The sequence below is a fragment of the Poecilia reticulata genome, chromosome 1, assembly GCF_904066995.2.
Source record: "Poecilia reticulata chromosome 1, P_reticulata-male-v2, whole genome shotgun sequence".
NCBI lineage: Eukaryota > Metazoa > Chordata > Actinopteri > Cyprinodontiformes > Poeciliidae > Poecilia > Poecilia reticulata.
In genome coordinates this window covers 2678192-2706137 of record NC_088830.1, presented here as the reverse complement: position 1 = coordinate 2706137, position 27946 = coordinate 2678192, and the positions used below count along the sequence as shown (strand labels likewise).

The following is a 27946-nucleotide window of genomic DNA, read 5'->3' as shown; positions in this document are numbered from 1 at the left end:
TTTAAGTACATCAATCAAAGTATGCAAAAGTATGCTAAAATTTAGTATACTAAAGCATACTTTTTTTTTACTTGGGGATGCTAAGATAAACATCTTAGCATATATATATATATATATATATATATATATATATATATATATATATATATATATATATATATATATATATATATGTAGGCCAAGTCTCCTGTTGGTCCAAATTCCAGCAGTGTTTTTGCTGGTATTTAGGCTTTCCATAGTATTATTGTGTTAGAAAGGGCACAAGGTTTCCACTCTTGCATACAAGTGACCTAGCCCTAAAACAGTGCATTCATTAATGAGCTCAAAACAGTCAGAACTGATTGAATGAAATCTCAATAACTGAGAATGATTTTGTGTATTAAGCGTAATGAACATGTTTTCTACAGCCCACAGACCTATTCTAGCTTTTTCTAGGAAGCGTAATAGTTGATCTTCACATTAATAGACTGCTAACATGCTGACGTTGACAGTTCTAATTTCAATGCCTATTTTATTTAGTTGACATTAAGAAAAGAATGTCAATTTTTGTTCTCCTGTAATGCTTGAGGATTTTAGTTTAAGACTTGCCTCCTTTATTTTTTCAAAGCAGTGGTATGATGTTTCGTCACGTTCGTCACGTTATTTTTTTTATATGAAAAATAACTGTCTTCATGTCAATTAATTGTAGCAAGGAACACTAAAGATTGACAAAAGTAGGGATTTGTTTTATATCATGATATATATCAATATTGACTGATAAGAGAAATTTTATTGAGATAGGATTTTTTTTGCCATATCACCGAGCCATACCGTGTCTTCTTAACCTCCAATTTTTAAATGTGTGTTTCCTTTCTAAACTGTTATGGCTTTGGAGTTTCCCTCCTTAAAAATAGTTCTAAATAGTCACGTAGCTTCATAATTACATGCCTTGAAAGATAACATTCACTCACGCATTACTTTGCGTAAACAAATTTGTTCCATGCAGAAAATTATTGCTACTTTGCACAATTGCACACGAGAAGTCTGCAGCCACAAGCTGTTTAAATCTTTCTATGTACTGTTCATGACACTTTAGAATCCAATTTTCTCTATGAATTATAATTATTACTTGCAAACAGTCAAAATTCATATATCAATATTGTTTTAGGTATCAGCTTCATGAGAAACCATAAATTCAGTTTCAGAAAAAACTGCAATCAGATCCAGTTCGTCAAAAAAAATAAATAAATTAGTGTGTTCATTTCACAAAAAAAATATTTCACAAAATAAATATCAAGTCGAACTTAGCACTGATCAAATGTGACAGCTTTTTGCTGAATAGGAGATCTACATTTTCCCCCCTTTTCTGCTAAATACATTTGTCTTTTTTGAACAGCTTAGTTGAGAATCTTCAAACTTAGAGTACCAGTAATATAACTCTTAAGGCTGTACCCAGTTCAGTATCCTCATTTACGGTTTGCAAAGCATTCACAGTGCAGAGGCGATATAGTCTTCTGTTATTGTTGAACCTGTACTCTGTTATGGCTAAATGGGTAATTAGTTTTTACTAAATGTGCCTTATATAACAATGTTAAGCTTTGCTGCAAAACACCTGTGCCACTTTAGTGGCAGTAACATTTCCTGGGTTTAGTGTGACAGCCTCATATAAAAGGTTACACTGTAAAGGGCAAATAGCTGCATTTTTGCAATACTTCATTGTAGTTGTGTTTAGGTTTGTAAACTTTGTATAGTTACATTTATATCTTGTCTCAAACTGTAAAAAAAAGTGAAAGAAATTGAGTATCATTCAGACTCGGTTGAGAAAGCAGCAAAATGTTACTGCTAAGAAATGATATTTCCAACACTAAACTCAATTTCACTGTAAAATATTTGAAGGTCATTTAACTTGAAAATGTAAGTCCACCTACTGCCTTCAAAATGCAATTTAAGTCAACAATAAAATTCTTTTGGAAGATTAAAGTTCATGAAGACGATTTAACAACAAGGGATAAGTTGTCTAAAATGTTTTTTTTTAAGTTCATTAATCTTAAATTATGATTTTTAACTTAATGATGCAATTTAAACCAAATAATTATTTCACAATATACAAGAAAAAACTGCCCTCAGCTAGTTAAAGAGCACACATTTCTCCATTAATTTTACTCACATAATTAAGTTAAAATAGGTACTTATTTTACTTTTGAATAACTTAAATTCTTGTTTCAAATTTCATTAACAAAATTTCTGATCTGATAATGAATTTTATTAAACATAATACTGCGACAGACTGGCGACCTGTCCAGGATGTATCCCACCTCTCGCCCGGAACGTTAGCTGGAGATGGGCACCAGCAACCCTTCCGACTTGGGACAAGGGTGTACAGAAAATGGATGGATGGATGGATAAACATCATAATGAATTATGCTCATTAACATTGTGTGTGAATAGAACATTATCCTCAAGCTTTATAAACTATCAGTTGGATTAAATAAACATTTGCTTTAATAACACACAAGAGTCAGATCAATGTAACAGACTTCCATCTCACTTACGTTGCAATACAGGATACAAAAACATGCCGCTAAGCATTCTGGGAAATAGTTCCCACTCCTGTCTTTTTCTTCTTTCAGTTTTTTTAAGTGCTAGCCTAAAATCTCTAGTTTATTCAACTCTTGGAGGTTTGACAAAATTAATAGAAAGTAAACACAACTTAATACTATACACAGCAAATTCAAAAGTGTTAAATGTTTTGGTGTTAGTAGACTTTTTGCAAAAGCAGAGTTAATTTTACTCTTATAAAGTCACTTTCTGTTTATGTAACTCTGGGGTGTATATTATTAGTAGTTAAAATCCAGTGTTAAAACAAAGTTTTTCCGTATCAAAACTAGAGGTGTTATATATATACTGTAGTAGGGTGCCCCATTGTTGACTCATGGTTGCAAAAAACCTTACCAGACTGACTGATTTTAGTGACATAGTTGGTGTAAAATATTTAATAAAATGTTGTGCTTACATGACTGGCTTTATTTTCACTCTTATATTTGACTTTATGACGCAAAAAACTAAAAATTAATCGTCCTTATTTTCTCCAGGTGCATTCTGGGTTAAGCTTGTCACCAACGTCATCATCAGTCACTTGGCAACAAATAGCAAACTAGCTAGAGCTACGGAACTTTAACATGTTTTGAATTTGTGTTGTTTCATCATTAGTGACCAGTAGCCTCTTGTTTCTGTTCTTCTCTTGGTTTATTGTACTTCATGTCAGATGGACTTCAAAATGGCATAGTCGCTCTCTGTGGTGGTGAAACTTGTTAGCTCCGCTGTTGCGGGCATGTCCATGTTGTAAGGTTAAATTATCATGAGCTTTATTCTTTGGGCCCGGTCATTAGCCCCGCCCCCCGGCCCACGCCGTCTTGTTCCGCTACTGCGTCACATGTTTGCCTGAGGAGCGGAGGCAGCAGTATGGCGTCTTGTCTGGAGCTTATTATAACAAGGTAAGTTCCATGTTAAAATGATCATGTTTTTCACTATTTCTTATGGAGGCATTTATTTTTCCGTTTGCACGAGTATTGATTCATATACACAGGTTGCTTAAAGTATGTTTATTTGTCCAAACATATATATCGTGATATCCAAATATCACGATATATATGACTGTTTATTATCTTAACCTAACATTGAAACTGTCTGGAAAATCAGGAGGCCATTTGAATTAGCATTATTTAGCTGCGGGTCGTTTTCTTTAAGTTTTTGGCTGTAGACTGTAAAATGGGGGAGTGGCTGTGCTGGACCGTTGGCTTGATCTAAGCCACAGGTGTCAAACTCCAGTCCTGGAGGGCCACTGTCCTGCAACATTTAGATGTGCTGCTGCTGCACCACACCTGAATACAATAATTAGGTGATTAGCAGGACTCTGGAGAACATATCTACACAATGAGGAGGCAATTGAGCCATTTGACTCTGGTGTTTTGTACCTGTGGCACATCTAAAAACTGCCAAAATGTTTTTTTCTTTGTCAGTGTCATGTTGGTGATTGAATCCTGTTATGAAGACTTCAACACATTTCTTCAGACAGGTTGGCACGACTTTTAATGCTGTCCAAATTTTTTTCTATAAGCCGACTAATTTTTTTAGTAATTATTTCTGACTTCTTTATGCTTTGTCTTGTAAACCAGGTGGGCAGAGTAATTTGAATGACTATGACTGTGACACACACAGGTGAGTGATTAATTTTGCTCACACTACTTTTTAAAATATTTATTTATTATCCTAATGTTTCTGCTATATTTCTTGTTTTTCCTTCCAGGCTGGAAGTCTTCCTCCTTCATATTGGTGAAAACAAGAGCAGCACCAAAGACACTTCACTATCGGTGACCACAAGACGGCACACTTCACCTTCAGTGCAAAGTACCATGACCTTTGTTGTATATTGCTGTCAGTGCTGTTTGATGTTTTGAAATAAAAGTAATTATATTCTGCGAATGGTGCTGGTGTTTTTGTAGCATCTAATGTCTTAAAATGAATTTGGAGATTATTGATGGCCAGTAGTTTCTGGGGGGGGGGAAGGTTTTAATTGGTCTAGTGGCTTTTGGTAGTAAATTGACAAAAAAACGTGGAAGACCGGGAAGCCAACCCACGACAGCCGCATTGAAAACTAGAGCCTTCATATGTGGGCTGTGCTAAACCCCTACGCCACCACAGTACACCCTGCCAGTAGTATTTCAAAACTCGGATTTCTATGTCAATATATATTTTACACTGTTCTGTGTTGGATTAGCACATTCATAGTGTTAACTTTTGACAATATACACTAGTTTTTGGGTAGATTAACACTGAAGTGTATTTGATTTCAGCAACTGTGAGTGTTGATTCAACTCTATCAGAAATAACACTTTCAAAAGTGTAACTTCTACACCATCCAGTGTGGACCTATATAGACACCTTAAAAGTGTAAAATTTAACTCTGTAGGAGTTGATGGAACACTTCCAAATTTGCTGTGTGCTTTTCACGTGAAATAATCAGTTAATGTTTTATTTGTGAGGGTTCTGCTGCATAACAGTATGGTAGCTTCCAAAATATTATTCTAAGGATGCTATCTATCACTCCACTGAAACTTGATAGGTCTTTTTTTTAATAATAAAAACATCAATGCTGCATACAGAATGTTATCAGGGGAAGGGAGATTAACACCTCTCATTAGCACTGTGATCACAACATACTTGCGTCTGGAATCTGAGTGTTGAGCACCTCAATCTATGGATATGATTGAGCAGGTACTCAGTCATATCCATGGCATGAACTGTGACAGTTCATGCCACAGTTCAGCTGTGGCATAAACTGTCCTTAGATTTGGATTGTTCTTTTTCCGAAACCCAGGAAGCCAATTTTTTCCAAGGAGGAAACCATTTTTAGTGGATGGGCACTTCTCCAGTCTTGTCACCTGTTTACATTCAGAGAGCCAAACTGCATTTTCTACATAGATGATCTTCATAGCAAAACAATCTGTACTTGATTTTTTTTGTGCATTTGGACATATCCTCAAAAATATATATACTTTCAAGAATACAATGTGTTTTCTGTTGACCAAACCAGATTTATAGACAGTGCCATTATGTGTGCTTTGATGTGTTAGAAGTGTGAGTCATAGTCGTATTTTCATGCCGCAAAAGTAGGTTTTAAAATTATGATGAACTTTGAAATGAATCATGCTAGAATGGGGATACATCCAGGGTGTACTCACCCTCTTGTCCAATGGCTACTAAAAAATGTGAACGTGTAACATCAAGAACAGAACTTTTACTGGGGAAATTGGAAAAAGTCACAGTACTGAGACAGTGAAACAGCCTCATCTCTGCAACCTATCAGGCTTTCTTTTAAATGATCAGTAATATTATGTTTCTAAACACAGGGTATTATTTCTTTCAAAAACAAATTCTGAGTGGTTTAATCTTATAAAGGCAACTTTTTGCCTTTATAAGATTTGGATATAATCTTCCATTTTTTTCACCATTAATACCTCCAACAATAACATGTTATTGCTGTTTTCTTATACTCCCACAACTTCAGGCTGTCTTTGCCAAATTGCTTTAAAATGTGAATCTTCTAAGACATCCATCTTAAAAATGCTTAAAGAGTAATCCCAAACCCCGGCACGACTAAGCTTTTGATGACACAGAAATTGAATCTATATGCAGACATGTGCAAGCAAACTCTTTTCTCTTTGTTTGTTCTTTATGTGAGGCACAGAAATCATTTAAAGCAAAATAGTAGCAGCTGAAAATAATTACAAAACATTGAAACATTGCAATGCTTTAATAACACAGCTTAATTGTATTAACAGTATAATAAAATCAGAATTCTGTCAGTCACTCTTTCCTTTTTACATGGATTAGGTCATTACATTGTTTAATTTATACATTCTCACTGTCTAGCTTCAGGTCATTTTGTTGCAATAGATTCTTCTATTAAACAAACTCAACAAAAAAAAAGCTTTTTTTTTCAATGATGAAATAAATTCTTAAAGGGATAGTTCAGTTTTTTAAAAGTGGATTAGATGCCTGGGTCAGAATGATCTGGTTCTTTTACCTCTCGCATCCCCGCTGTCTGACAGTGACATCTGCCGCTCTCCTCCTGAGTGCCAGATAACTGATGTTTTTTGAACCTGGTCTTCCCTTGCGCTCTCAGCCACGCTGCTTCCCGCTTGCTCTGTTTTGATGTCGGCCGATTACGTCATCAACAAGCATTATCACGGTTAGCCAGTAGAAGATATACCATAAATATATCATTTGACACATAGTGTGAACTGCACCAGCTGAAATTTAACAAATGTTGCAATTTTGGTCCCACATTGAACAGAACGCCATGACACTTCATCACACCCTGACTGGAACCATGGAGAAGGTGGTCAGATGTGATGGGAAGATGGATTACTCTGTATAAGGGAAACCTTGGAAGAAAGCCTTTGAGAGGTTGTAAAAAAACATAAGACTGGGGCAGAGGTTCGCCTTCCACCAGGACGACCCAGCCCTGGTGCAACCAGAGCTGTGAAAGTGGAAGAGGTACTCATACTTTTGCAAGGCACTGAATTTCACTACATTTGTGTGACAGGGTTCTCTTATGACTTGGACAAACAAAAATTACTGCCCAAGGCCAAAGATCATTTTAGTGAAATTTATTAAGCTTTTCTTCAGGTGAACAACTTGGAGAGGAACAGAACATGTACAAAGGATGTCCCAGACAGATTAAGATCAAACAAACAGCAGTACCTTCAAATGCAAGAGTCCATCACCTTCAGTGTTACTTCTCAGGAGTCTAGCTACAGACTGACTCAAAGTGGAACACAGTCCTGCTTTTAAAGGCCCTGCCCACAGCAAAAAACAAGCAAAAACAACTAAACAATTACTTCTAACTCAAGTAAACTCCTAAAGTAAAGAAAGTAATAATAAATAAATCTAAGAAAAAGAAGAAAAAAATATACATATAAATAGATAAACTTGTGATCAAAATACAATACTCAATTTAATAGAAAACATTCAGTACATGCCGATGACATCACTACGTCATCACATGACTCTCCTGGCGCGCCACAGTCCGGGAACAACCCTGCTTGAAAACAGAACCGGGAAAATGTTTGGAACTGAAAACAGCAGGTTAGGATGGATATGTTAACTGGAGCAGGAACACCGCGTGTGCACCCACGATGAACCATGTCAGTTTAAGCTGCAACAAAAAGTGAGTTAGTGATTGTGTATGTTTGTGTGTAAAACCGTGTGTATGTGTGCGGGTGTGCTCGCATGCTGACACAGAATGCTTGTGACGGCTCCTCCGTCACAATTTGTCTCACTTTTTTGTTACTTTGCTATTCTTTAACTCAGTGTGATGTAAAAAATAATAGCAAAAATCCATGTATCGAGATTATTTCCCCAGAAATTTGTTGCAAAATATAGTCTTTAAATGGGTTTAAAATGGGTTCATATACTGTATCTCGTCAATCCCATCAATAATAGATTGTTGAAGAGAGTGGCATGCTTCTCATACATAAAAATGAGAACAAACCCTATTTTTTTTAGTTAAAATTTAATTTATTTTATCATTACATCAGATTGTCTAACAAGACTTACCAGCCATTGTCTGAAAGTGCCCTGTGTCATTTTAATGTTTCAGGTCCTTTCAATAATTAAGAGCTAGGAAATTTGCATTATAAATTCTTAAGGAGGGCTCAGTCTCAGTTCAACATACTGTTTAGTGTTTTTGTAACACGGGTGAGTTTGGTGTTTTTAACTTGTTGGGTTTGCTACATGTCTAACAAGTTGATTTTAATCATTTTTATTTTAGAAGCATATTTCATACCCAAAAACTCTGAACTGTAGGAACGAGTCAGATGACAAGATGATAGAGAAAATCCATATTAAATATGGTATACTAAGGGGTAATTTTATGTTAGTCATCAAATTACCTTAGAGGATGTTTTCTTTGATCATAAAATAGGAGCATTTATTTATTTTTGTTTGGCTCAGCTCAAACGTTTTCTTCCTTTTCTCCACTAATTGAGATGATCTACAACATGACTGGAACCATTTTTGAAAAGTCATCACCTCAGGACACATCCTTTTCAAAGTCGTGTTCAGTATCTGATGGCTGTGAAGAAAGCAGTGAAGGTTTTCATCAAAGTATCTGTGTTTAACGTCACTCAAACTGTCAAGTGCAGGTTTACTCGTCACTGTCTTTGTTGTCCAGCTTTGCGGAGCGACCTCAATACTAGATCTTAGACTGTGGAATTATCTGTGGAACTAAAGAGGAGAAGTACAACTGCAACAAAGGCATTCATAAATGGAATCTATGTTAAGACAGATAGACTGATAAGAAGACTGGAGCAAGAATAACTAAGCTAAATAATAATAACTTTTTCGACCATCTGCAAATTGGTTTTACACTTGGTGATGAAAAAAAGTACCATTTATTATGTTGAAAAAAATTAATTTATTTTTACTTCGAACATGATAGTAGTATAAAATCATGCACAAGAACAAGGAATGCAAAAGACACATTTTTGCACCACAGTAATCTTTACATTCTCAAAAAGGAGTAGGAAGAAGTAAGAAACTTATGAACTCCTACCCCATAAACTCATACTATATTTTCAGATGGGCCCTCATTATTGAATCAAATCAAAAATAAAAATAAACAGGTTGATTAATTTGTCATTTTATCTGGGTTTACATATGTCTTAAGTATATACATCCATATATCCATACTCACAAACTCATATGCGTTAGCCTCAATTTACATATACACATTAGTGCTATCTCTCACCTATTTTTCTGAACACATGAGTTAGGCAGGCATTCCAAGAAATAACTAATTATTATTTATTATTTCATTAAAACATATTATCACTTGGAATCAGCATGCCTATAGGCACCCATCTTCACCTGATCAATGGCACACATTGTACTGGCCTCTTCCCCTCTCCCTGTTGGCCCATGTGGAGATGGCCTCCTGTTGCCTTTTCAGGCTGTATATGTCCAAATCATAGAGAGTCAAGTCTCTCTGGAGAGCTCTCAATCTCCCATTCCATTCTGGTTCCATGAGGATGCCCTGGTCCTCCTCCTCCATACAAGGTACACTACTAAAGTTATCTTTGTTTATCAAGATCTCTGTCATTCTTTGTCTGACAGGTCAATGAGATCAATTTACCATGAAAATCCCAATTAAAGCCTAAAGCTCAGGACAACAAAACACTCAGCAGCAAAACAGGTGAATTGTATCAGGAGTCAGTGCTTGCCTCAAGCAGAGAAGTTAAAGTGTCTTGTCTCGTTCAGAAGGGAAATAGATAGAGATAGATTGATGGATCGTTTTTCATAATGTAGACATTGCTCCAGTATTCAATAGTGAAGAAAGAGCTACCTAAAAGTGTATGCCAGTCTGTCTGTATTTCCACCCTCACTTATGGGTCATGAGTTGAGATTCAAGGCCAAAGTAATGATATCCTGGATAGGAGGTGTCTGCTAATGGTGGTCAAGATTAGCCTTAGAGATAGAAAAGAGAAGACATGAGACAAACTCAGAACACCTGGGAGGGAGTATTTATCTCTTCAATCCAATTCAGTGTATTTATATAGTGCCAATTCACAACAAATATAATTTCAAGGCATTTTACAAAAGAATCATTTCAACTCATTTTCATTTCTGGCTTGGAAATGCATTGGGTTAAACCCCAGAATAAACTTGAGCCTATCACTGGCAGAGGGATGTTAGGATTTCCCTCCTGGACCTGATTTTGATAAACAAGTAGTTATACGTTGTTAAAACACTTCTTTTTTTTTTCAACAGCCAGATTCTATATCAAGGACTATTTGCTGCTTACACTCCTTGTGGATGGTGTCAGTGACTATCTGATGGACAAGTGTGAGGTCAGCAGTCTTTCACCATGAGTGTGGTAGAATGTCAGACGGATGGTGTGTGTCCTCAAAACCAAATAAATTCTATTAATTCGGCTCCATAATACTTAACATTCTCCTAAATAAGAAGAGTGAAGAAGTAAAAGGGTAAAAATCTGAATTGCACACAGTAATTCTGTTTGAAAGAAGGTGCAATGCCTATAAGAGGGGATGGAATCACCTTTTCCTAAAATGTATTTGGCAAAGTCTTAAATGATGTGACTCACCAGTTATTTCTGCTCAACACGTCCACAGAGTAAAGTGGTTCACTCAGTGATATAATGTCTTAGATATTCCCTAGACCAGATTAAGTATATTTCCTTGTGGAACAGCAGATTTCAATAACTTTTTCATAACTTAAAGCAACATAGCATCTAATGACACTGTATAGTAGCACTGTACAGCTTAATTTATTTGTCACGAACCACTGATGGTTTAAGTCTCGACTTTGTGCTGTTTTGAATAACGGAAAATCATTTTATGATTTCATGACATCACTTCCCACACAGATTAGTCACAAACATTTCTCATGATTCAAAAGTGGAAACATTTTTCCATATTCTTGAAAATTGTATGTGAAAAGAGTCTGTCAGGCTGTTAAGAGTTTCACATCCTTAAACAGATAAATAGGTGACATTTCTTTACATCTGTTTGAAATAAGACAACAAACATTCAGCAGTTTAGTGTCCATATGGGTGGATAACAAAACAAAGTGATCTATAACCAAGTCATAAAAAGCTCATTTAAATGTATGATTTCAAAGTTAATCTGTAATATTTCCTGCATGCTCCTTGTTTTATTTTATTAATCTTATGTAATTCAGAAAGGGATATTTTAATACCTACTTGAAATGTCTCCTTTCACTGTGATGCAACATTTCAGATGATTTCAGGAAAAAAAATTCTGGATATAGAAACACAGAACATGCACAAATTAAAAGATAAATGTACACAGGCCTGAATTATAAATTACTGATCAAACAGAAGGACATTTTCTTTCAGTTGGAAGGTTGAGCTATTATAATCTCTAAACCTGTTGTTTTAGTCAGAAAATAGCATTAAAATGAAAGTCAGAACTAAAATTCTGTCTTCCTTCCTTCATCCCTTCATTCCTTCCTTTCTCCCCTCCACATATTGTGTGTCAAGATAAGTTCAGGATTGAATCTAAGACATCCATCTCTGCACCAACACTCCTGAGCTCCTTCTTGGATATCCCCAGGTATTCCACTGCCTGAAGGGAAATACAATCCCGATTAGGGGCTTGAATCACATTAGGTGATTTTATTTTATGATTTGGGTGAGCTGCATCTGTACTCTGAGCAGGGTTTCCCCCAAAAAACTTGCTAAGCTCGATAGTTGGGGCGCCGAGGTGGTCCACCATGGTTTTGTATTAAAAGATGTTAAGTTGACAGGAAATGTAAAAAATATTACTGGGTGATTATGTTACTGGAACACATTGCCAACAATACTTAAAGCCACAACTATAGAGTCTTAACAACAACAAATCTTAAAATAAATATCAATTATTTGAACTTCTGTTAAATCCAAATTAAGTCCTTCTTAAGGCCCCCAGGCCTTCAAGGGTCCCATAAATGCTAACATCTAAATACAGACAGAGATAAAGAAATGTAACATTTGTTTACTGAGAATTTTAATGCCATTAAATTTGATACATGGTTTCAGGAAAGATAAATTAAAATACTTTAAATTGTATAACGTTTTAATTTCTGATTTTCAGGAGCTGGTAAGTGTACTTTGTAAAAGTTTAAAGGACAGACTTCATAGTTAGAAGAATGGGATGAACTTGGTAGTGGTGTTGTACAACTCACTACCACTCCTGTTGACAAAAGGAGAGTGTCAGGCTGGCGCTCGACTTGCTTTGTTGGTTTTCCAGTGCTTTTGTAATAGCCTTAATGTGGGATTAACAGTCCAATAAAAAAGAAACAGGTTCAATAAACATCCTGAACACAAAGAAACGGAAACACAAAGTCATGGTTCCTTTTCTGCTAATTTTTAATTCAAAAGATGCAATATTTAGTAGTGGATGATTTGAAGCCATTCATCTTGTAATTACTTTTGCAGTGAGCAATGGTCAGTGGATAACTGATTAGATTTTTCAAGTAAGTGACCCAAACGCTGGGAGCAAAGTCCAATGCTCTGACTTGTGTCATTTAATTGTTTCATGACTTTCAGTCGCTCCGAGCATCACTGGTCTCATGCGCATCTGTCAGCAGCTGTCAGTCAAAGTTCTTGGTTTTGTTGGCTGATTGCGCAGAGAAAAAATGTCATTCTTGTTTTTCTTCTTTATTTTATTTATAAAATGAATTTTTCATAACTGGCAGAGCAAAGCATCACTTGCTGTAATCACTGAACATATAGGTATGTTCAGTGATTCCGAGGTTAATTTGAAGCAGCACCTGGTTTATTGCCACTAATGGCAGTAATTTATCACCGGCAAAATAAAAACTGTTCCTCCTTTCATGAGGTCTAATCTGTGATCTATGCAAAATAGATGTATTCTTTTCAACCTAACAATGTTCAACTTTTCTCCTGCTTTTGCAGCCTGTAGTGTTTCCTTTTTAAGGGTGACAAGTAATGCATTGACGTTTATATAGGAGCAGTTTCTCCTGTTTTACTGTGACAGTAAAATCAGAGTAAAAAAATTATGGATTTCCACTATAGAGTTTTATAAAATGCTAACGGTTTGACACTTCTGCTATGTTTGTAATTAGGCTGGGTTCATGGCATTGACAATTTTTGATAGATTTAGTGGTAGATTCTGAAGATCCCTAGTTATGAGGACTCCCCTTATATTTCGAGACCAGAGTATGACTCTGATGACACCTCAGACATGATGGATACGCTTCTGATCAAACGTTTAAGACGAGTTAAAAAAATGGCAAGATTTCACTTCTAAAGGCGAAATGAATAAATGGAAGGGAGACAAAAAAAGAGTTAACAATTTAATGCAAACAGCCATTAAAGTGAAATGGATTGTTCATCAGTTGATCAAAAGTTTAAGGCCACATTATCTAAAAGCCCAAATCTTAATAAAAATATGGATCTATTGCCATTTTCTGGTAGATATTCACACTGTCATGAAATTCTGATGGCAAAACCAAAAAAACTTTCTCTCTCTGAATGTTTTCGGTTGGCTTGTTGAGCTGCATTATCTAAACTTACAGTTTAGGTTTTTTAAGGTCTGAAACTTGAAAATAGTTTGGGTTTAGCGTTTTCATTTTATTTTGATGTTTGATTTTAATTTTAATGCTTTCTTTTATCTAATTTATCCCCAACTCTCAGCACTTTGATCCAACTGTGCTGAAACAAAGTGCAGCTGCAGTCATTCTCATCATTTTTTTAAACCTCACAAATGTGGATTCTGTTTGTGTATTTCAGATTCACTCATCTGCTAGATTTTGTCTCCATGTAAGACACAAATAACTAATGTTGCACCAAGGTCTCTGTACATCAAAAACCATAAAACACGCAAACGAACATATCCAACCTAAGTCGTGTATTTTCACAGCTTTAACACAATCTGTCTTTTATGCATTTTCTCTACGGAGTTTGGAGCAAGTCAGGAGCATTTGTGTAGAATTGTTTATTTTTTGCACCCAAAAAGAAGATAAATCTCCCAACTGTTAGACACATTTAGAAAGTTCTCTTACTAAATCTGTTCCTCAGCTATTTTTTCTGCATTATCTTCATGTTTTTGATTGTACGTTTCATAACAGCAGATAACGTTGCGTACAACCACTTGTTTACTGACCACTGGTCATATCTGTCACACACCAGTGTTTCTGTCTTGCTGCTGTGGTAGAACATCACCAGTTTGGTTTTGTGTTTTTAAAGTAAAATGCAAGTACCTGAACAAGCTACACACACAAATGGACAATGTAAAATTATTTTTTATTTTACAAATTTTTTTTTTTTAAAAGCCAGAAAGCAAGGTATATGTTCTGAAACATGCTGCCAAAGATGTTGCGCCTCCATCTGCAAGTATTTCCAATTATTTTTCCCAGTAGACACACAGCATATAACAGACTGGATGAGAAAGTGCAGAGCATGGTGAGCTTCTCACAGCGCTATTGGAGCCAAATAAAGCTGAGAAACAATAAAGGTGGGTGGCCAAGTCTCTTCATAACTTTAGAACATTGTGGATCTTTCCAAACAGCCAAATCACTTGACTGTTCTTCCCACTGAACTGTTCTCTGTAAGCTCATTATTTGAACGCATGACAAATGAACATAATTTATATTATGAAGTCGTCTTGCAATCGGAAGGTTGTAGATTTGTTTTGGGCTTCCTCCTGTCATGTCAATGTGCCCCTAACTTGCCTGCTGATTTGCTCATTGGTGTATAAATGTGTGTTTGTGTGAATGGGTGAATGTGGCTCTAATATTAAGCACTTTAAGTGGTCAGTGTAACTGAAAAAGCACTTTCTAACTTCTGTCCATTTACCATATCGCTATCGTCAAGCACAATAATGTTATCACTATCCTCATTGCTGGTTTCTATATTTTCCACATCTTAACTTATAAACCCTCACACATTTATTGCTATCCCTGTGTGCGTGAGCATGTATAGTAAAATCCACTGTACAGATACTTAATATGATAAACATAAACTACCTCACTAAAGTGGGAGAAAAAGCAACACAATTTTTATTGTTTTAACTTACAAATAAAGACCTTAAAGGTGTGGCTTCATTCATATTTAGTTCACTTCCTTTGGAAAGCTATGAACAAAATAAATGTAACTATGGGTGCATTCCCCATTTAGTCTGCTTTAATTAAACTTGTTTATATAGAAAGCCTGGTTTTGTTAGGGAAGGTGTGAATATGTAATTGCATTCGGATTCGGACCAAAAACAGCAAACTGTGACCCGCCTAAAAACCGTAGCAAGTGAACTCTGCTACGGTTCAAATGTATACGTGAATGCCAAGAGAACCGCAGACCACTCCAAAAGCTGGAAGTGGACATTGTGGCATTGTGGGTAAATACAGCTTAAAGAAACGTGAGAGTCTAATGCCAGCTGGAGAAATGATTCATGGTCTTTTACGAAAGACAAATGAGAAACCCTACAACTGCTGAAATCTGACACCACTCCATTTTTTGTTTACATTTCATGAAGAAGGAACGTGAGCTCACAACCTCTAAAGAGGCTTCATGTTGTTTCCATCAGTAGTTCTTGGTGCAGCGCCCTCACAGGCGAAGGGGGTCGACAGGTTTTGCAAAGGGTTTGGATCGTTTGACACAGTGCAGCGTGAAGGTGACCCACAGCAGCTGAAAATGGAGCACATGTTTTACCAAAACATAAAACCAAATTGTGTTTATGTGTTAGAATTCTCTAGTCAAAGTCTAGATCAAAATGCAATCAAGAATCTGTGACAAAACTTTAATTTAACCGTTAACAAACTATATCAATCCAATCTGACTGAGGTTAAACTATTTTATGAAAAGAGTGGTCAAACATTTCAGTGTCTATAGCTGGTCGAGACATTCAGCTGAGACTGTAGAGAAAGGGTTAATACAAAGAGTTGAACCAGGGTGGCTGAATAAAAATGTATACCACACTTGAAGTGTTTGTCTTACAAAACATTTTGAAAGCCATCTATTCTTTCCCTTCCACTTCACTATTACGCACTACTTTGTGTTGGCATATCACATAAAAATCCCCAACAAGTACACTGAGGTTTGTGTGTGTAACATATCAAAATGTGTATTTTGCTACATTTGTCTTGTGTGTTGTGTGTGTTTGATATCAGTTACCATGTTTGTCCTGTTGTGAAGTTTGTTTTTCATTCATAGCGGAAAAAAGTAACAATACCAATGTTAAAATATCTAACTGGATGCTTACTGCAGGTGTAAAATGATAAAATGCTACAACATTGTAGTATGAATGAACTATGAATACTCTTACACACCATTATCAAGTAAATTATTCTATTAACACAGGTGATCTAGAGAGACTATGTTCTTTTTTTGTTGTTATTCATGAAAACTGAGTTGCGATATTCTCAGAATATACTTTATGGGGCTTTAAACTCAGTGTTTGTGCTGTATTTTAATTTAGTTTTATGCTGAATGTTAAAACGAGATGAGGCTGAGCTAATGGGTAACACTTTGTTTGAAGGGGTGTGCATAAGACTGACATAACACTGTCATAAACATGACATAACACTTGTCATGAACATTAAGGAGTCTTTATGAATGTTTATGACAGTTGTCATGAAGTGTCATTCGGTAAATAATGACACTTTTAATGCAAAGTTGCTTTAAAAGTTGCATTGAAAGTCCATTAAAAATGCCAACTTTGCATTAAATTGTCATTATTTACAAAATCATGCAGAGTTGGCACTTTTAATGGACTTTTAATGCAACTTTTAAATCAACTTTGCATTAAAAGTGTCATTATTTACCGAATGACACTTCATGACAACAGTCATAAACATTCATAAAGACTGCTTCATGTTTATGACAGTGTCATGTCAGTCTTATGCACACCCCTTCAAATAAAGTGTTACCAGCTAAAGCAATATTCACGGCGTGTAATCAAGACCTCAGTAAACGATTTGAGAAACAACAGTTTAGTTTGACTATTTAGAGTTTTCTTCATGTGACATTAAGCTTGATGTCTTACCTCATTCCCATTTGAGGTCTGAGCTGCATCTTTACAGATCTTGCTTCTGTTCAGAATGTACCTACAACACAGTTTCAGTTTCTGATAATTGCTGCTACTTCTGTAAGTCAGACACAAATTTCATGCAGATTACCGGTAAATTATGTGCATACAGTATATAAATATGATTCTTCCTCTTGGAGTGTGGGAATTAGATTTTTGCTGAATAACTAATCTGTGAAGAAAATAAAACAAAAACTGATGAACATTGTATGACTAAAAACTCTATTCAAAGCAATATTAGCAGAAAGGGTGGGAGAAAGATGCAATTAAAGTTTTTTTGCAATAGTGGCTGTGCTGGGGTAGAAATAATAACAAAGATGATGTGATTTACTGCTTCATTATTCAACACTTTGGATGAGTTATTTATGTCTTTGTTGTTAATGTATTGTTTGACTTTATATAATGCCTTTTTCATGAAAAAAGCATACATTTTCGAAAACTTCTGTAACATTTCAGCTGCCCCACCATGACTGAGGCTGAAAAAGTACTTAAAACTCTCCTATGCAGATAATGATAGAGCAGATCACAAAATATAACAGAGTAAAGATGGTCCTGAAACAGACCATCTGTGAACCAAAACAGAAAGGCAAAGAATGGCTGCCAGCAAATGAAACATTGAATTGAATCAGCCAATCACATCACAGCAATTCAAATTAAGTTAAAATTCAAAAATACTTTATTGATCCCAAAGGGAAATTAAATGTCGTTGTAACTCATATTAATTCAAACTCTTCAGAGTTATTGCCGATAGTGGTGGCTGTTGGAGGGAAAAATCTCTTGTAGCAGTCTGTATTACAGTAAATCTGAAGAAACCTCTGACTGCAATTCAAAGCATTTAGACGTGTAGGCAGATTGATTATGACTTGCTGAGGTTCTAACCCAGTGACAGAATGTGGAAAACAGTGGATTAATGTGACTTTGAACCCGTCACGGGTCTTGGTGCCAGAATGGGTTCGTCTGAGTGTTTCTGAACCTGCTGATTCTTTATATACCTTCTGACTGCCCCCAAGTGGTCGAAGATCCTTATATAATAAATCACAAACCATCTTGTGATTCCAAGTATCTTACCGAGGAGAGTAAACCAGTGCTATGCCTTGCATAGCATGAGACTGACTAACATTAATATGGCTTCAACATTTCAGTTGCAGTTGCATGACTTGCATAGAAGGGGCAGGTATGTGTCATATGTATTCATTTCAAAGCAGTTGATTAAAATGTGTATGCCACACCATCTGATACACAAGTATCTGATCATTCACTTGAAGCTGTGCATTGCCATTGAAAAGCAAGACAAATTAACAATAGAGCAATGAGTTAAAAAATATCTGGACTTTAAGATGCCATATATAGTGAAAAGCGCTATAGTAAGATCATAATTTGTGCTGGCATCTTTAGACACTGAGGCTGCTTGGTTGGCCATGAATGAAGGAATAAAATTGTGGGCTGATAGATTTAAGCAATTACACCCACATGATTTAATTTAATAAGAGTTAGGGGTAACATAGCAAAAGCAAAATATGTGCTTACATTCAAGAAACTCAGCCTGGGTTGTGTTAACAATACACAATGTTTAATCATTGTCATTAAAGCAGCTTGAGGGCCTCTTAGTGCTGACTCCCACTTGAGTATTTGGCTTGTTGTCTTTTGCTTTGACGGAGGCACAATTTTCAGTTTTTCGTACATTTAGATTTAACTTCAGAGGAGAAAAAGATGATGCTTTGCTTGTTTCAAGTGAATTCAAACAAGTGTGGTGTTTGAGAATTATAACTTAAGGTCTCGGTATCATAGTGTCTATGAAAAGTATTCATACTATCAGAAATTTAACCCTTTAAATGCTTTTACAAATAAATCATGATAAACAAAATTAGACTTTTTTTATATAAAAAATTAAATAAATAAATAAAAAAAACTTTTAATCTCAAAGTGAAAACAGAATTCTACAAAATAATGACAATAATGACATGAAGTCTGTGACTGTTTGGACAGGTGTCAAACAGACTTGCAAATCTGGACATTGCAATTTTACTCTACTAACCCTAACACTAATCTTTCCATTAAAAATTGTTCAAGGTCTCTCATGTTTCATGGGCATTAGCCGTAAACAGCACTTTTTAAGTCCTGCCACAAATTCTTGATTAGACAGACGTCTGGGCTTTGACTCGACCACTCCAGAACACACTTCTTTTTTGTCCTTAAACCATTTCTATGTAGATTTAGGCATCTTTTAGGTATAAAAAATTGTTATACATGACTTTTCTATATTTTACTGCATTGATTTTATCTTCCACTTTTACAAGCCTTCTAGGGCCTGCTGCTAAAAAGGTGAAATGCTGCCACCATAAAAATTCACATTGGGGATAGTGTGTTTGTGGTAATGTGCAGTGTTTGGTGTGTGCCAAACAGCTTATTCTGGCCACAAAACTCCACTTTGATCTCATCACACCAAATACCTTCCTGGCGTTTGACCATGTTGTCTTGCGTTTTGTTCAACAGAAGCTTTCTCATTGTCACTTTCAAGAAAGGGTTTGACTAGTGAAGAACTCAGACAAAAGTTGTTGTATGCCGAGTATCTTTCACCTCAGCTGCTGGAACTTGTAAGTTCTTCAGCGTAGTCACGGTGATCTAGTGCTCTCTCACTAGTGTCCTTTTTGTATGGCTGTTCTCACTCAGTTTGTGAGGACGGTCTAATCTAGGCCAAAAAAACCAAAAAGAAAAACGTACTGTATTTATTCCATTTCCAGATGGTGAATTTAATTGAAATCCAGGGGATGTTCAGTGCTTGAGAGAATTTTTATGTATCCATCCCCTTACTTGGAAGTTTCAATAATCTTTTCTCTGACTTGTTTGGGGTATTCGTTGGTTGTCATGTTTTTATTGTAGCCAGAAACACTGATAACTCAGTGAATGAACTACCCAGACCCAGGTGTGTCACTTCAGACACAATCACTGCACTCAGCTGATCTCCATTTCACTCATTGTGAGACTACAAGCACCAGTTGGCTGGATCATTATTGAATTAGGTCAGTCACTTTAAAGAGGGTGAATATTTATGCAATCATTTATTTTATGTTATATATTGTTATTTGCATGATATCATTAATTAAAAGTGTAATTTTCACTTTGACATTAACATACTTTAATGCAAAACTCAGAGAAGACTTTTTTTCTAGCTCTGACGTTTTATGGTTTACCCTCTGTGTGGATGGTGTCAGTTCTTGTCAGGAACAGTCAAGTTTACTGTTTTCTACATGAATGTACAGCCCATAAAATAGGACTCCCAATTAAAAATATTTTTTAACTGGGACAATATAAGTGTCTCAACAACTTAATGTTTGGTTGTCATTAGCTGCAGCCCTCCTTTATACCTAACCATTTTACAAACCATGGCACAGCACACTTTGGTTCCTGGCAGTGTTAGTGCTGAGGCTGACTCCTGAAAAAAAGTTAATGTAGCCTTGTCCTGTTTGGTAAAAACTGACACTAACTCTTTCAGTCAGGAGTGCAGCTCTGTGTGATCCAGCAGCGTATGCTAAGTGCTGCTGGAGCTAAAGGCTATTCTGTGGGCACCAGGGCATATAGAGCACACTGAAACACACTGACTTTCCTTATTGACCTGATTAGATGGGGTGTAAGATGACATGGATCATACACACACTCATCCAACTGGAAACACATTATTAAAAAAAAACACTCATGCACACACATCAGGAGATTTCCCAGAGAAAGATGTACAGGTACTATATGGATGCATGGGTAAGAAAAAGGGAGCTGGAAGATGAAGAAATCTGGAAGAAGTAACTTAATTTTGAATATGGAATGTTTCCTCCTGGGGTGCTTTTTCAGCTCTGCTGGACTGTGGTGGTGTAAAAATTGGCTGAGATGCAATGTAGCATTCACATCATGGTTTCATTAGCTCCCATTCAGCCCCAGGCATTTCACACTGCATTTCCTCAACTCATCTGCCGCTTTTCAGATCTGCTCTCATTACAGAGAAAGGTAACAGAGAGTGTGTTGAAACAGGGAACTACTGCTCAGTCTCCTCTGAGCTAGACTGGTACTCCGTTTAGTAGATGCCATTGGAAGACACACTTTTTTTTCATTACAGTAAATGTTATTGATTGATGCAGACACTTGTGTGCCTTCAGCAATGTGGAAACTTTCCCCTCTACACCCCACGAATGAGGTAAAATCAGATTACATTTATTTCAGGGTTATTTTATCCATTAATCGCTGGCACTTTACTGTGCACGTTGCCTGCGGGCATAGATTATGTTCAAATAAACGCAGACACTGGAAGAGCGATTCAGGGCATCTGAAGCCCTATAAGAGGTTTAGCAGGGAAAGTTAAGTTTAACCCTCATCTTAAAATGGTCAGTCTTTTTGATGTTAACTTAGGAAATATCTAAAAAGTAAAAGGCAGAAAAAGGACAATATATTTCCTGCTTCATCTAATACTTACTTATCTTATTGTTAATCTTTGCTTTTGTACATGACACTTGACCTCATAATTGAATTTGTATATCAAGATAACTTCAAGACAATCTAAGAAACCTGGGAGGTTTCACAGCCTTTCAAGACGAGACACTGTAGATTTTATTAAAAGTCATAATTCCTATAAAGTTCTGCATAAGCAGTGCCTACTACATGATAAATATCTTTCTACTTTTCTTTTAAGCTTAGCATACTATGAGTGGAGCAGTAACACATTTCTTGTAGTTGCTCACCAGGGGTCTCGTGTAAAATACTGTGCAACTTTGTAGGGACAAATTTGGAAAAGTGCAACGAACGCACAAAAAAAATTCAGATGTGTGAAGCAGTGCGCATACATTTGGCTGCACAACTTTCATTTATACATCCCAAATTGAGTGAAATGGAGCACAGCTGCTGATGCCACATGCATCGCCCTGTCCCCACCCATAAATACATTTGTGAATTGGTATAAATACTCAGAAGACGCCCACCACGTGTCCAAATAACCATGGCAACTGTCCGTGCTTGTAGTAATACAAGTAATTCTAATAATAAAATTAACATATTTTATTTGAAAGGTGCCTTTCATGGCACACAAGGTCATCTCAACAACAACAAAAAACATAGTAAACTTCAAAGCAAAAAATAACAACAAAACAGAAACAAAAAATAGTGTTGATTAATCAAGTGGTAATACTTTTTGAACAGCAGAGCTTTCAGCTGGAATTTGAAGACAAACAGTTATTTCACAAAGAGGAAGCATGTATTGGACAAGGCCAGCGTGCCACTGCATTTATTAGGAACTATTGCACATCTAAGTTGCACATTTACTACATTAAAATGCTTTCTATTAATAAAGACACGTTGAGGGATGACTGTTTGACCCGGCATCAGCTCCAGCTGCACCGGTACTGTTAACGCACGGCTCCTTCTTTAAGGCTGGGGATAATAAACTATCACCAACACGTCCCTGCAGATCAACTATTGATCTGCAGGGACGTGGAACTATTCATTTACACATGAAACCAGGCAGAGCAAATAGTTTGTAAATAAAAATATCTAAATTAAAATCTGGAAATATCTTTCGGAACACCTCAAAGTCTCAAATGGACATATCTGCAGAACTCTAGGAGAAAAACAAAGTTGAGGTTACTTGCTTCACATGAAATATTAGTCTTAGTAGATTAATATAAACAATGGTAGTTGTGCTCTTTTAATTCATGTAGCTTTTGCAGTTGTACCCTTTAAATAAATATAAAGGAACCTTGCTTCCTGTTAGCAAAGCTTGCAATAGTTTTTCCAAATACTTATGTCTTCCACACATTATTTTAGTTCAAACATTCACAAACAATCTTTGCCACTTTGCCTTTGCCACTTTTTTCTTACAAAAAACATCAAAATAGATGCAGTCTTCTTAAGTACAATTATGAAAATAGCAACTGTAAAAACCAGCTATGCATTACACAAATTATGTATGGAATTTTGTCACTAATGAAGGCAATTTCTTTTTTATGAAGGAGCTTGTGAAGTCTTAACTGCTTTATTGGCCTGAAAATAGCGCTGAAAAAGCAACATTGTGTTTTTCTTTTTCTCTTCTAATAACAAATATGCTTTCGTAGCAATACAAAAAAAACTTAATGTGTGTTGTGAGACTGTCTTTCTAGACCAGTGGTTCTTAACCTTTTTTGGGTACCAAACCCCACAGTTTCATATGCGCATTCACCGAACCCTTCTTAGTCCCCCCCTCTCCCCCTCCCAACACAATATTCTGATTTAGTAATGTAATTATATTAGCTGTGTTACCACCCCCACACCACTAGAGGCAGTAGCAACCCCGAAAAGATGCGACTAAGGAGCAGATTTAGTAAAAGAATTTGGTAAAAACGGTGAGTTTTGCTGAAAGACACAAGCTCCTTCAATCAGGGCTCCTCCACAGCTCTGATTGGCTAAGCAATGTAATGTGATCCTCTGGAGCAAGTGATGGCAAAGAGGGGTGCGTCATCACGACTTTACACAAGTGTGTCTTTACCTCCGTGGCAGATGCTCCACCGAACCCCTGAGACCGACTCACCGAACCCCTGGGGTTCGATCGAACCCAGGTTAAGAACCACTCTTCTAGACAAAACAAAATTCTTCTGAACTAGTGGGACATAACCTCCCATCCAGTTTTCTCCAGCTCTGACACTAAGCAAGCCTCCTCAGACCAATTACCTTATTTTCTAAAAGGTAACACTCTGGAGTGTTAAAAACTGAGGCAATAGTCCTTTCAATTGTTTTTTGTTGTAATGGCACTTAAAATTGATTAAAGAATGATAAAATTGTTTTTTTTATATTGGCTCTACATCATTGTTTGACTGACACTTACTATAATGAAATTTTCCTTCAGATGGTCTGTAGCTGATCACTGTTAGCCCAAAAATTATTAAAATGTTCAGATAGATTTTTCTTAAGGAAATGCTGTTAATTTCTCAGTCTGTTTTCTATATTTTCTTCCATGTTTTCCAGAGTTTATTTAATGTGTTGAAAACAAATCATATCAATTCAGGATTAACATTTAAGGCCACAGTTTTTTCAGGACAAAAGTATTGATTTCATTCTTCCCATTTGCCTTTCTGTGTTCTGTAGGGTATGATGGGTGTAGTGGGCTGGACCTTGGTCCTACTCTTCTCAGTCACAATGCCCGTGGCATCTCAAAAGCCTCCAAAACTCAAGGTGGGTGTGATTCTAGGCCAGACACGCCCAGTAGCTGACCAGAACCTCAAGCCTCCTCAACGCCCTGATGATCCACTTGAAACCTCTGTGTTCATCCTGAAGATCAACCAGACAGACCCAAAGTCTGTAATCATAGAGGTGAGAACGGTTTACATCCTTAAGTATTTTAAGGAATCACACATTTGACAACAAACCTTCTGACAACCTTGGGCAACAAAATTATCTTTTAAACTTAAAACTAACAAAAGTTCATTGGGGTCCCCTTCTGTTCTGTGGTTATCACAAATCAGGCCTGGAGCTGGTGCACATTGGCGAGTGCCTGGTTCCTGGGCTTTTACCCATGGAGCCTGGCCAGGCTCAGCCCAAAGAGGAGACATGGGTCCTCCTTCCCATGGGCTCACCACCTGTGGGAGGGGCGAAAGGGGTCGGGTGCTGTGTGGGATGGGTGGTGGCTGGGGGAGGGGACCCTGGCGATCCGATCCTCGGTTGCAGAAGCTGGCTCTTGGGACATAGAATGTCACCTCTCCCCAGCCACAGTTCACTGATCACTACCTGGTGGTGAGTTGGCTCCAGTGGTTGTGGAGGATGCCGGTCAGACTTGGCATCCTCAAACATGTTGTGAGGGTCTGCTGGGAATGTCTGGCAGAGTCTCCTGTGAGACAGAGCTTTAACTTCCATTTCTGGCAGAACTTTGAACACAGGGAGAGGTGGAGGACATTGAGTCAGAGTAGACCATGTTCTGTGCCTCCAATGTCGAGGCAGTTTTTTGGAGCTTTGGCCGTAATGTAGTAAGTGTCTGTCACGGTGGCAACCCTTGAACCCATTGGTGGACACCTTCAGTGAGCGATGCTGTCAGGCTGAAGAAGGAGTCCTACTGGGCCTATTTGGCCCGTGGGACCCTGAAACAGCTGATGAGTTCAGATCATTGAAGCCGTTCCTCAGTCCAAATGGGATGCGGCTCCGCTGGTTGCTGTGGCAAAAAATCGGGTGTGGGAGGAGTTTGGAATGGCTATGGAAAAATACTTCTGCACGGCTTCGGGGTGATTCTGGTCCACCATCTGGTGTCTCAAGAGGGGGAAGCAGTTCAGCACCAACAGTGTTTATAGTGGAGATGGTGTGCTGCTGACCTCGACTCGGGACATTGTGGGCAGAAAACTTTGAAGACCTCCTCAATCCCACCAATATGCTTTCCATTGAAGAAGATGAGCCTGGGGACTCTGAGTCGGGTTCTCCAATCTCTGGAGATGAGGTCGCCGAGTGGTTAAAGAGATCTTCTGTGGGGGTGGACGAGATTCGCCTGGAGTTCCTTAAGGCTCTGGATGTTGTAGGGTTGTGTTGATTGACGTGACTCATCAATACTGCATAGACATCGGGAGCAGTTCCCCTGGATTGGCAGACTGGGGTGGTAGTCCCCCTGTTCAAAAAGGGGAGCCAGAGTGTTTGCTTCAATTACAGAGGGATCACACTCTTAACCCTCCCTGGCAAGGTCTATTCAGTATAAAGTGTCAGTCGGATAATTGAACCTTGGATTCAGGAAGAGCAGTGTGGTTTTCATCCTGGTCGTGGAACACTGGACCAGCTCTACACCCTCAGCAGTATCCTGGAGGGTGCATGGGAGTTCGCCCAACCGGTCTACATGTGTTTTGTGGACTTGGAATAGACTTTTGACTGTGTCCTCGGAGAACCCTGTGGGGGGGTCCTCTGGGTGTATGAGGTACCAGGCCCTTTGATACGGGCTGTTAGGTCTCTGTATGACTGGCGTCAGAGTCTGGCTCACATTGCTGGCAGTAAGTCAGGTTCGTTTCCAGTGAGAGTTGGACTATGCCAAGGCTGCTCTTTGTCAACCAAATCTGTTCATTAATTTTATGGACAGAATTTCTAAGTGCTGTCGGAGGCAATCCATTTTGGTGGCCTTAGGATCGCATCTCTGCTTTTTGCGGATGATGTGGTCCTATTGACTTCCTCAGGTTGTGATCTACACCTCTGGCTGGAACGGTTTGCAGCTGAGTGTGAAGCAGCCGGGATGAGGACCAGTGCCTCCAAATCTGAGGCCATGATATTGAGCCAGAAAAGGGTAGAGTGCCTTCGCCGAGTCAGGGGGATGTCCTGCCCCAAGTGGAGGAGTTTAAGTATCTTGGGAACTTGTTCACAAATGAGGGAAAGAGGGAGCAAGAGATTGACAGATGGATTGGTTTAGCGTCTGCAGTGAAGCGGGCGCTGTACTGGTCCGTCATGGTGAAGAGAGAGCCGAGTCAAAAAGCAAAACCTTTGATTTATTGGTCAACCTACATTCCTACCGTCATCTATGGTCATGACCAAAAGTACAAGATTGCAGATACAAGCGGCTAAAATGAGTTTTTTCCGTAGGGTGTCTGGGCTCTCCCTTAGAAATAGGGTAAGAAGCTCGGAAATTCATGAAAGACTCAGAGTAGAGCCACTTCTCCTTCAAATCGAGAGGAGCCAGTTGAGGTGGCTTGGGCATCTGGTTAGGATGCCTCCTGGACGCCTCCCTCGTGAGGTGTTCCGGGCATGTCCCACCCGGAGGAGGCCCCGGATAAGACCTAGGACCTGCTGGAGGGACGGTGTTTCTCGGCTGGCCTGGGAACGCCTGGAACAAGTGGCTGGGAAGTGGGAAGTCTGGGCCTCGGTTCTTAGACTGTTACCCCTGCAACCCGACCCAGGATAAGGAGAAAAGGATGGATGGATGGATGGATGGATGGATGGATGGATGGATGGATGGATGGATGGATGGATGGATGGATGGATGGATGGATGGATGGATGGATGGATGGATGGATGGATGGATGGATGGATGGATGGATGGATGGATGGATGGATGGATGGATGGATGGATGGATGGATGGATGCTATATTATGCAGTCCTGGCATGTGTGTAAACTCCTTTGGTTGAAACTTGGGTTTATTCTCTCTGTCACAGGTTTGTGGGCTTGTGTCTCGCGAAGGTCTCCATGGCCTTGTGTTTGCTGATGGCACCGATCAGGAGGCCATCGCCCAGATCCTAGACTTCCTGTCTGTTCAGACACAGCTTCCAGTTTTGGGTGTTCATGGAGGCTCCTCTATGATAATGGCTGATAAGGTGAGTCACCTGCAAAAAAATACTTTATCTGTTTTTGTGTTCAAATTGTTTGTCATTTGGAATAACACACATCAGAGATGTGTCATTTGTGTCTGACACATAGATAGATAAATAGACAGACAGACAGATAGATAAAAAACTGTATCAATCCCTTTGGGATTTACCCTCAGTAAAATTCTAGTTCCCGTCTCCCACACAGCACCAACACATCAAACAATACATCAATAATTGAATGAAAATGAAATTAAATGAAAGACGGTTTTTGTTTTGCATTGTGATGGTTTTTTTCAAACCAAAAATAGTTTTGTGACATGATCACCAAAACAGGAAATGAACACAGTGCTTATAGTTTTTCCTTGGCTTTAGGAAGTTAGTGGGCTGTAAAGTAAAGACCTGTTCATGGGACCATAGACAAAGGATACGGGCACTTATAACCTCCTGGGTTTTTTTCTATCAAACATGTTGCTAATTATTTTTTGTCTCTTATTTAGTGGAAATATTGATGTTAATGAGACTTTCTCCAAAATTACAAGCGTTTTCAAGCTGTATAGTTCCACTATTG

General features: G+C 37.9%; 1 protein-coding gene and 1 long non-coding RNA gene across 2 annotated transcripts in view; both read left to right on the top strand.

The window, feature by feature from the left end:
* The window catches only part of grin2ab (glutamate receptor, ionotropic, N-methyl D-aspartate 2A, b), a 169280-nt gene that overhangs the window by 20837 nt on the left and 120497 nt on the right, over positions 1–27946 (top strand). The window contains exons 3-4 of the mRNA XM_081608990.1: positions 24201–24425; positions 27226–27384. Of these exons, the coding sequence (XP_081465116.1) occupies positions 24201–24425; positions 27226–27384 (384 nt within the window). The remainder of the gene's footprint in view (positions 1–24200; positions 24426–27225; positions 27385–27946) is intronic.
* On the top strand, positions 202–9119 carry LOC103462216 (uncharacterized). Its single transcript, XR_533301.3, has 4 exons — positions 202–3473; positions 3999–4054; positions 4155–4197; positions 4286–9119. It is a non-coding gene; the product is annotated as an uncharacterized LOC103462216 (long non-coding RNA).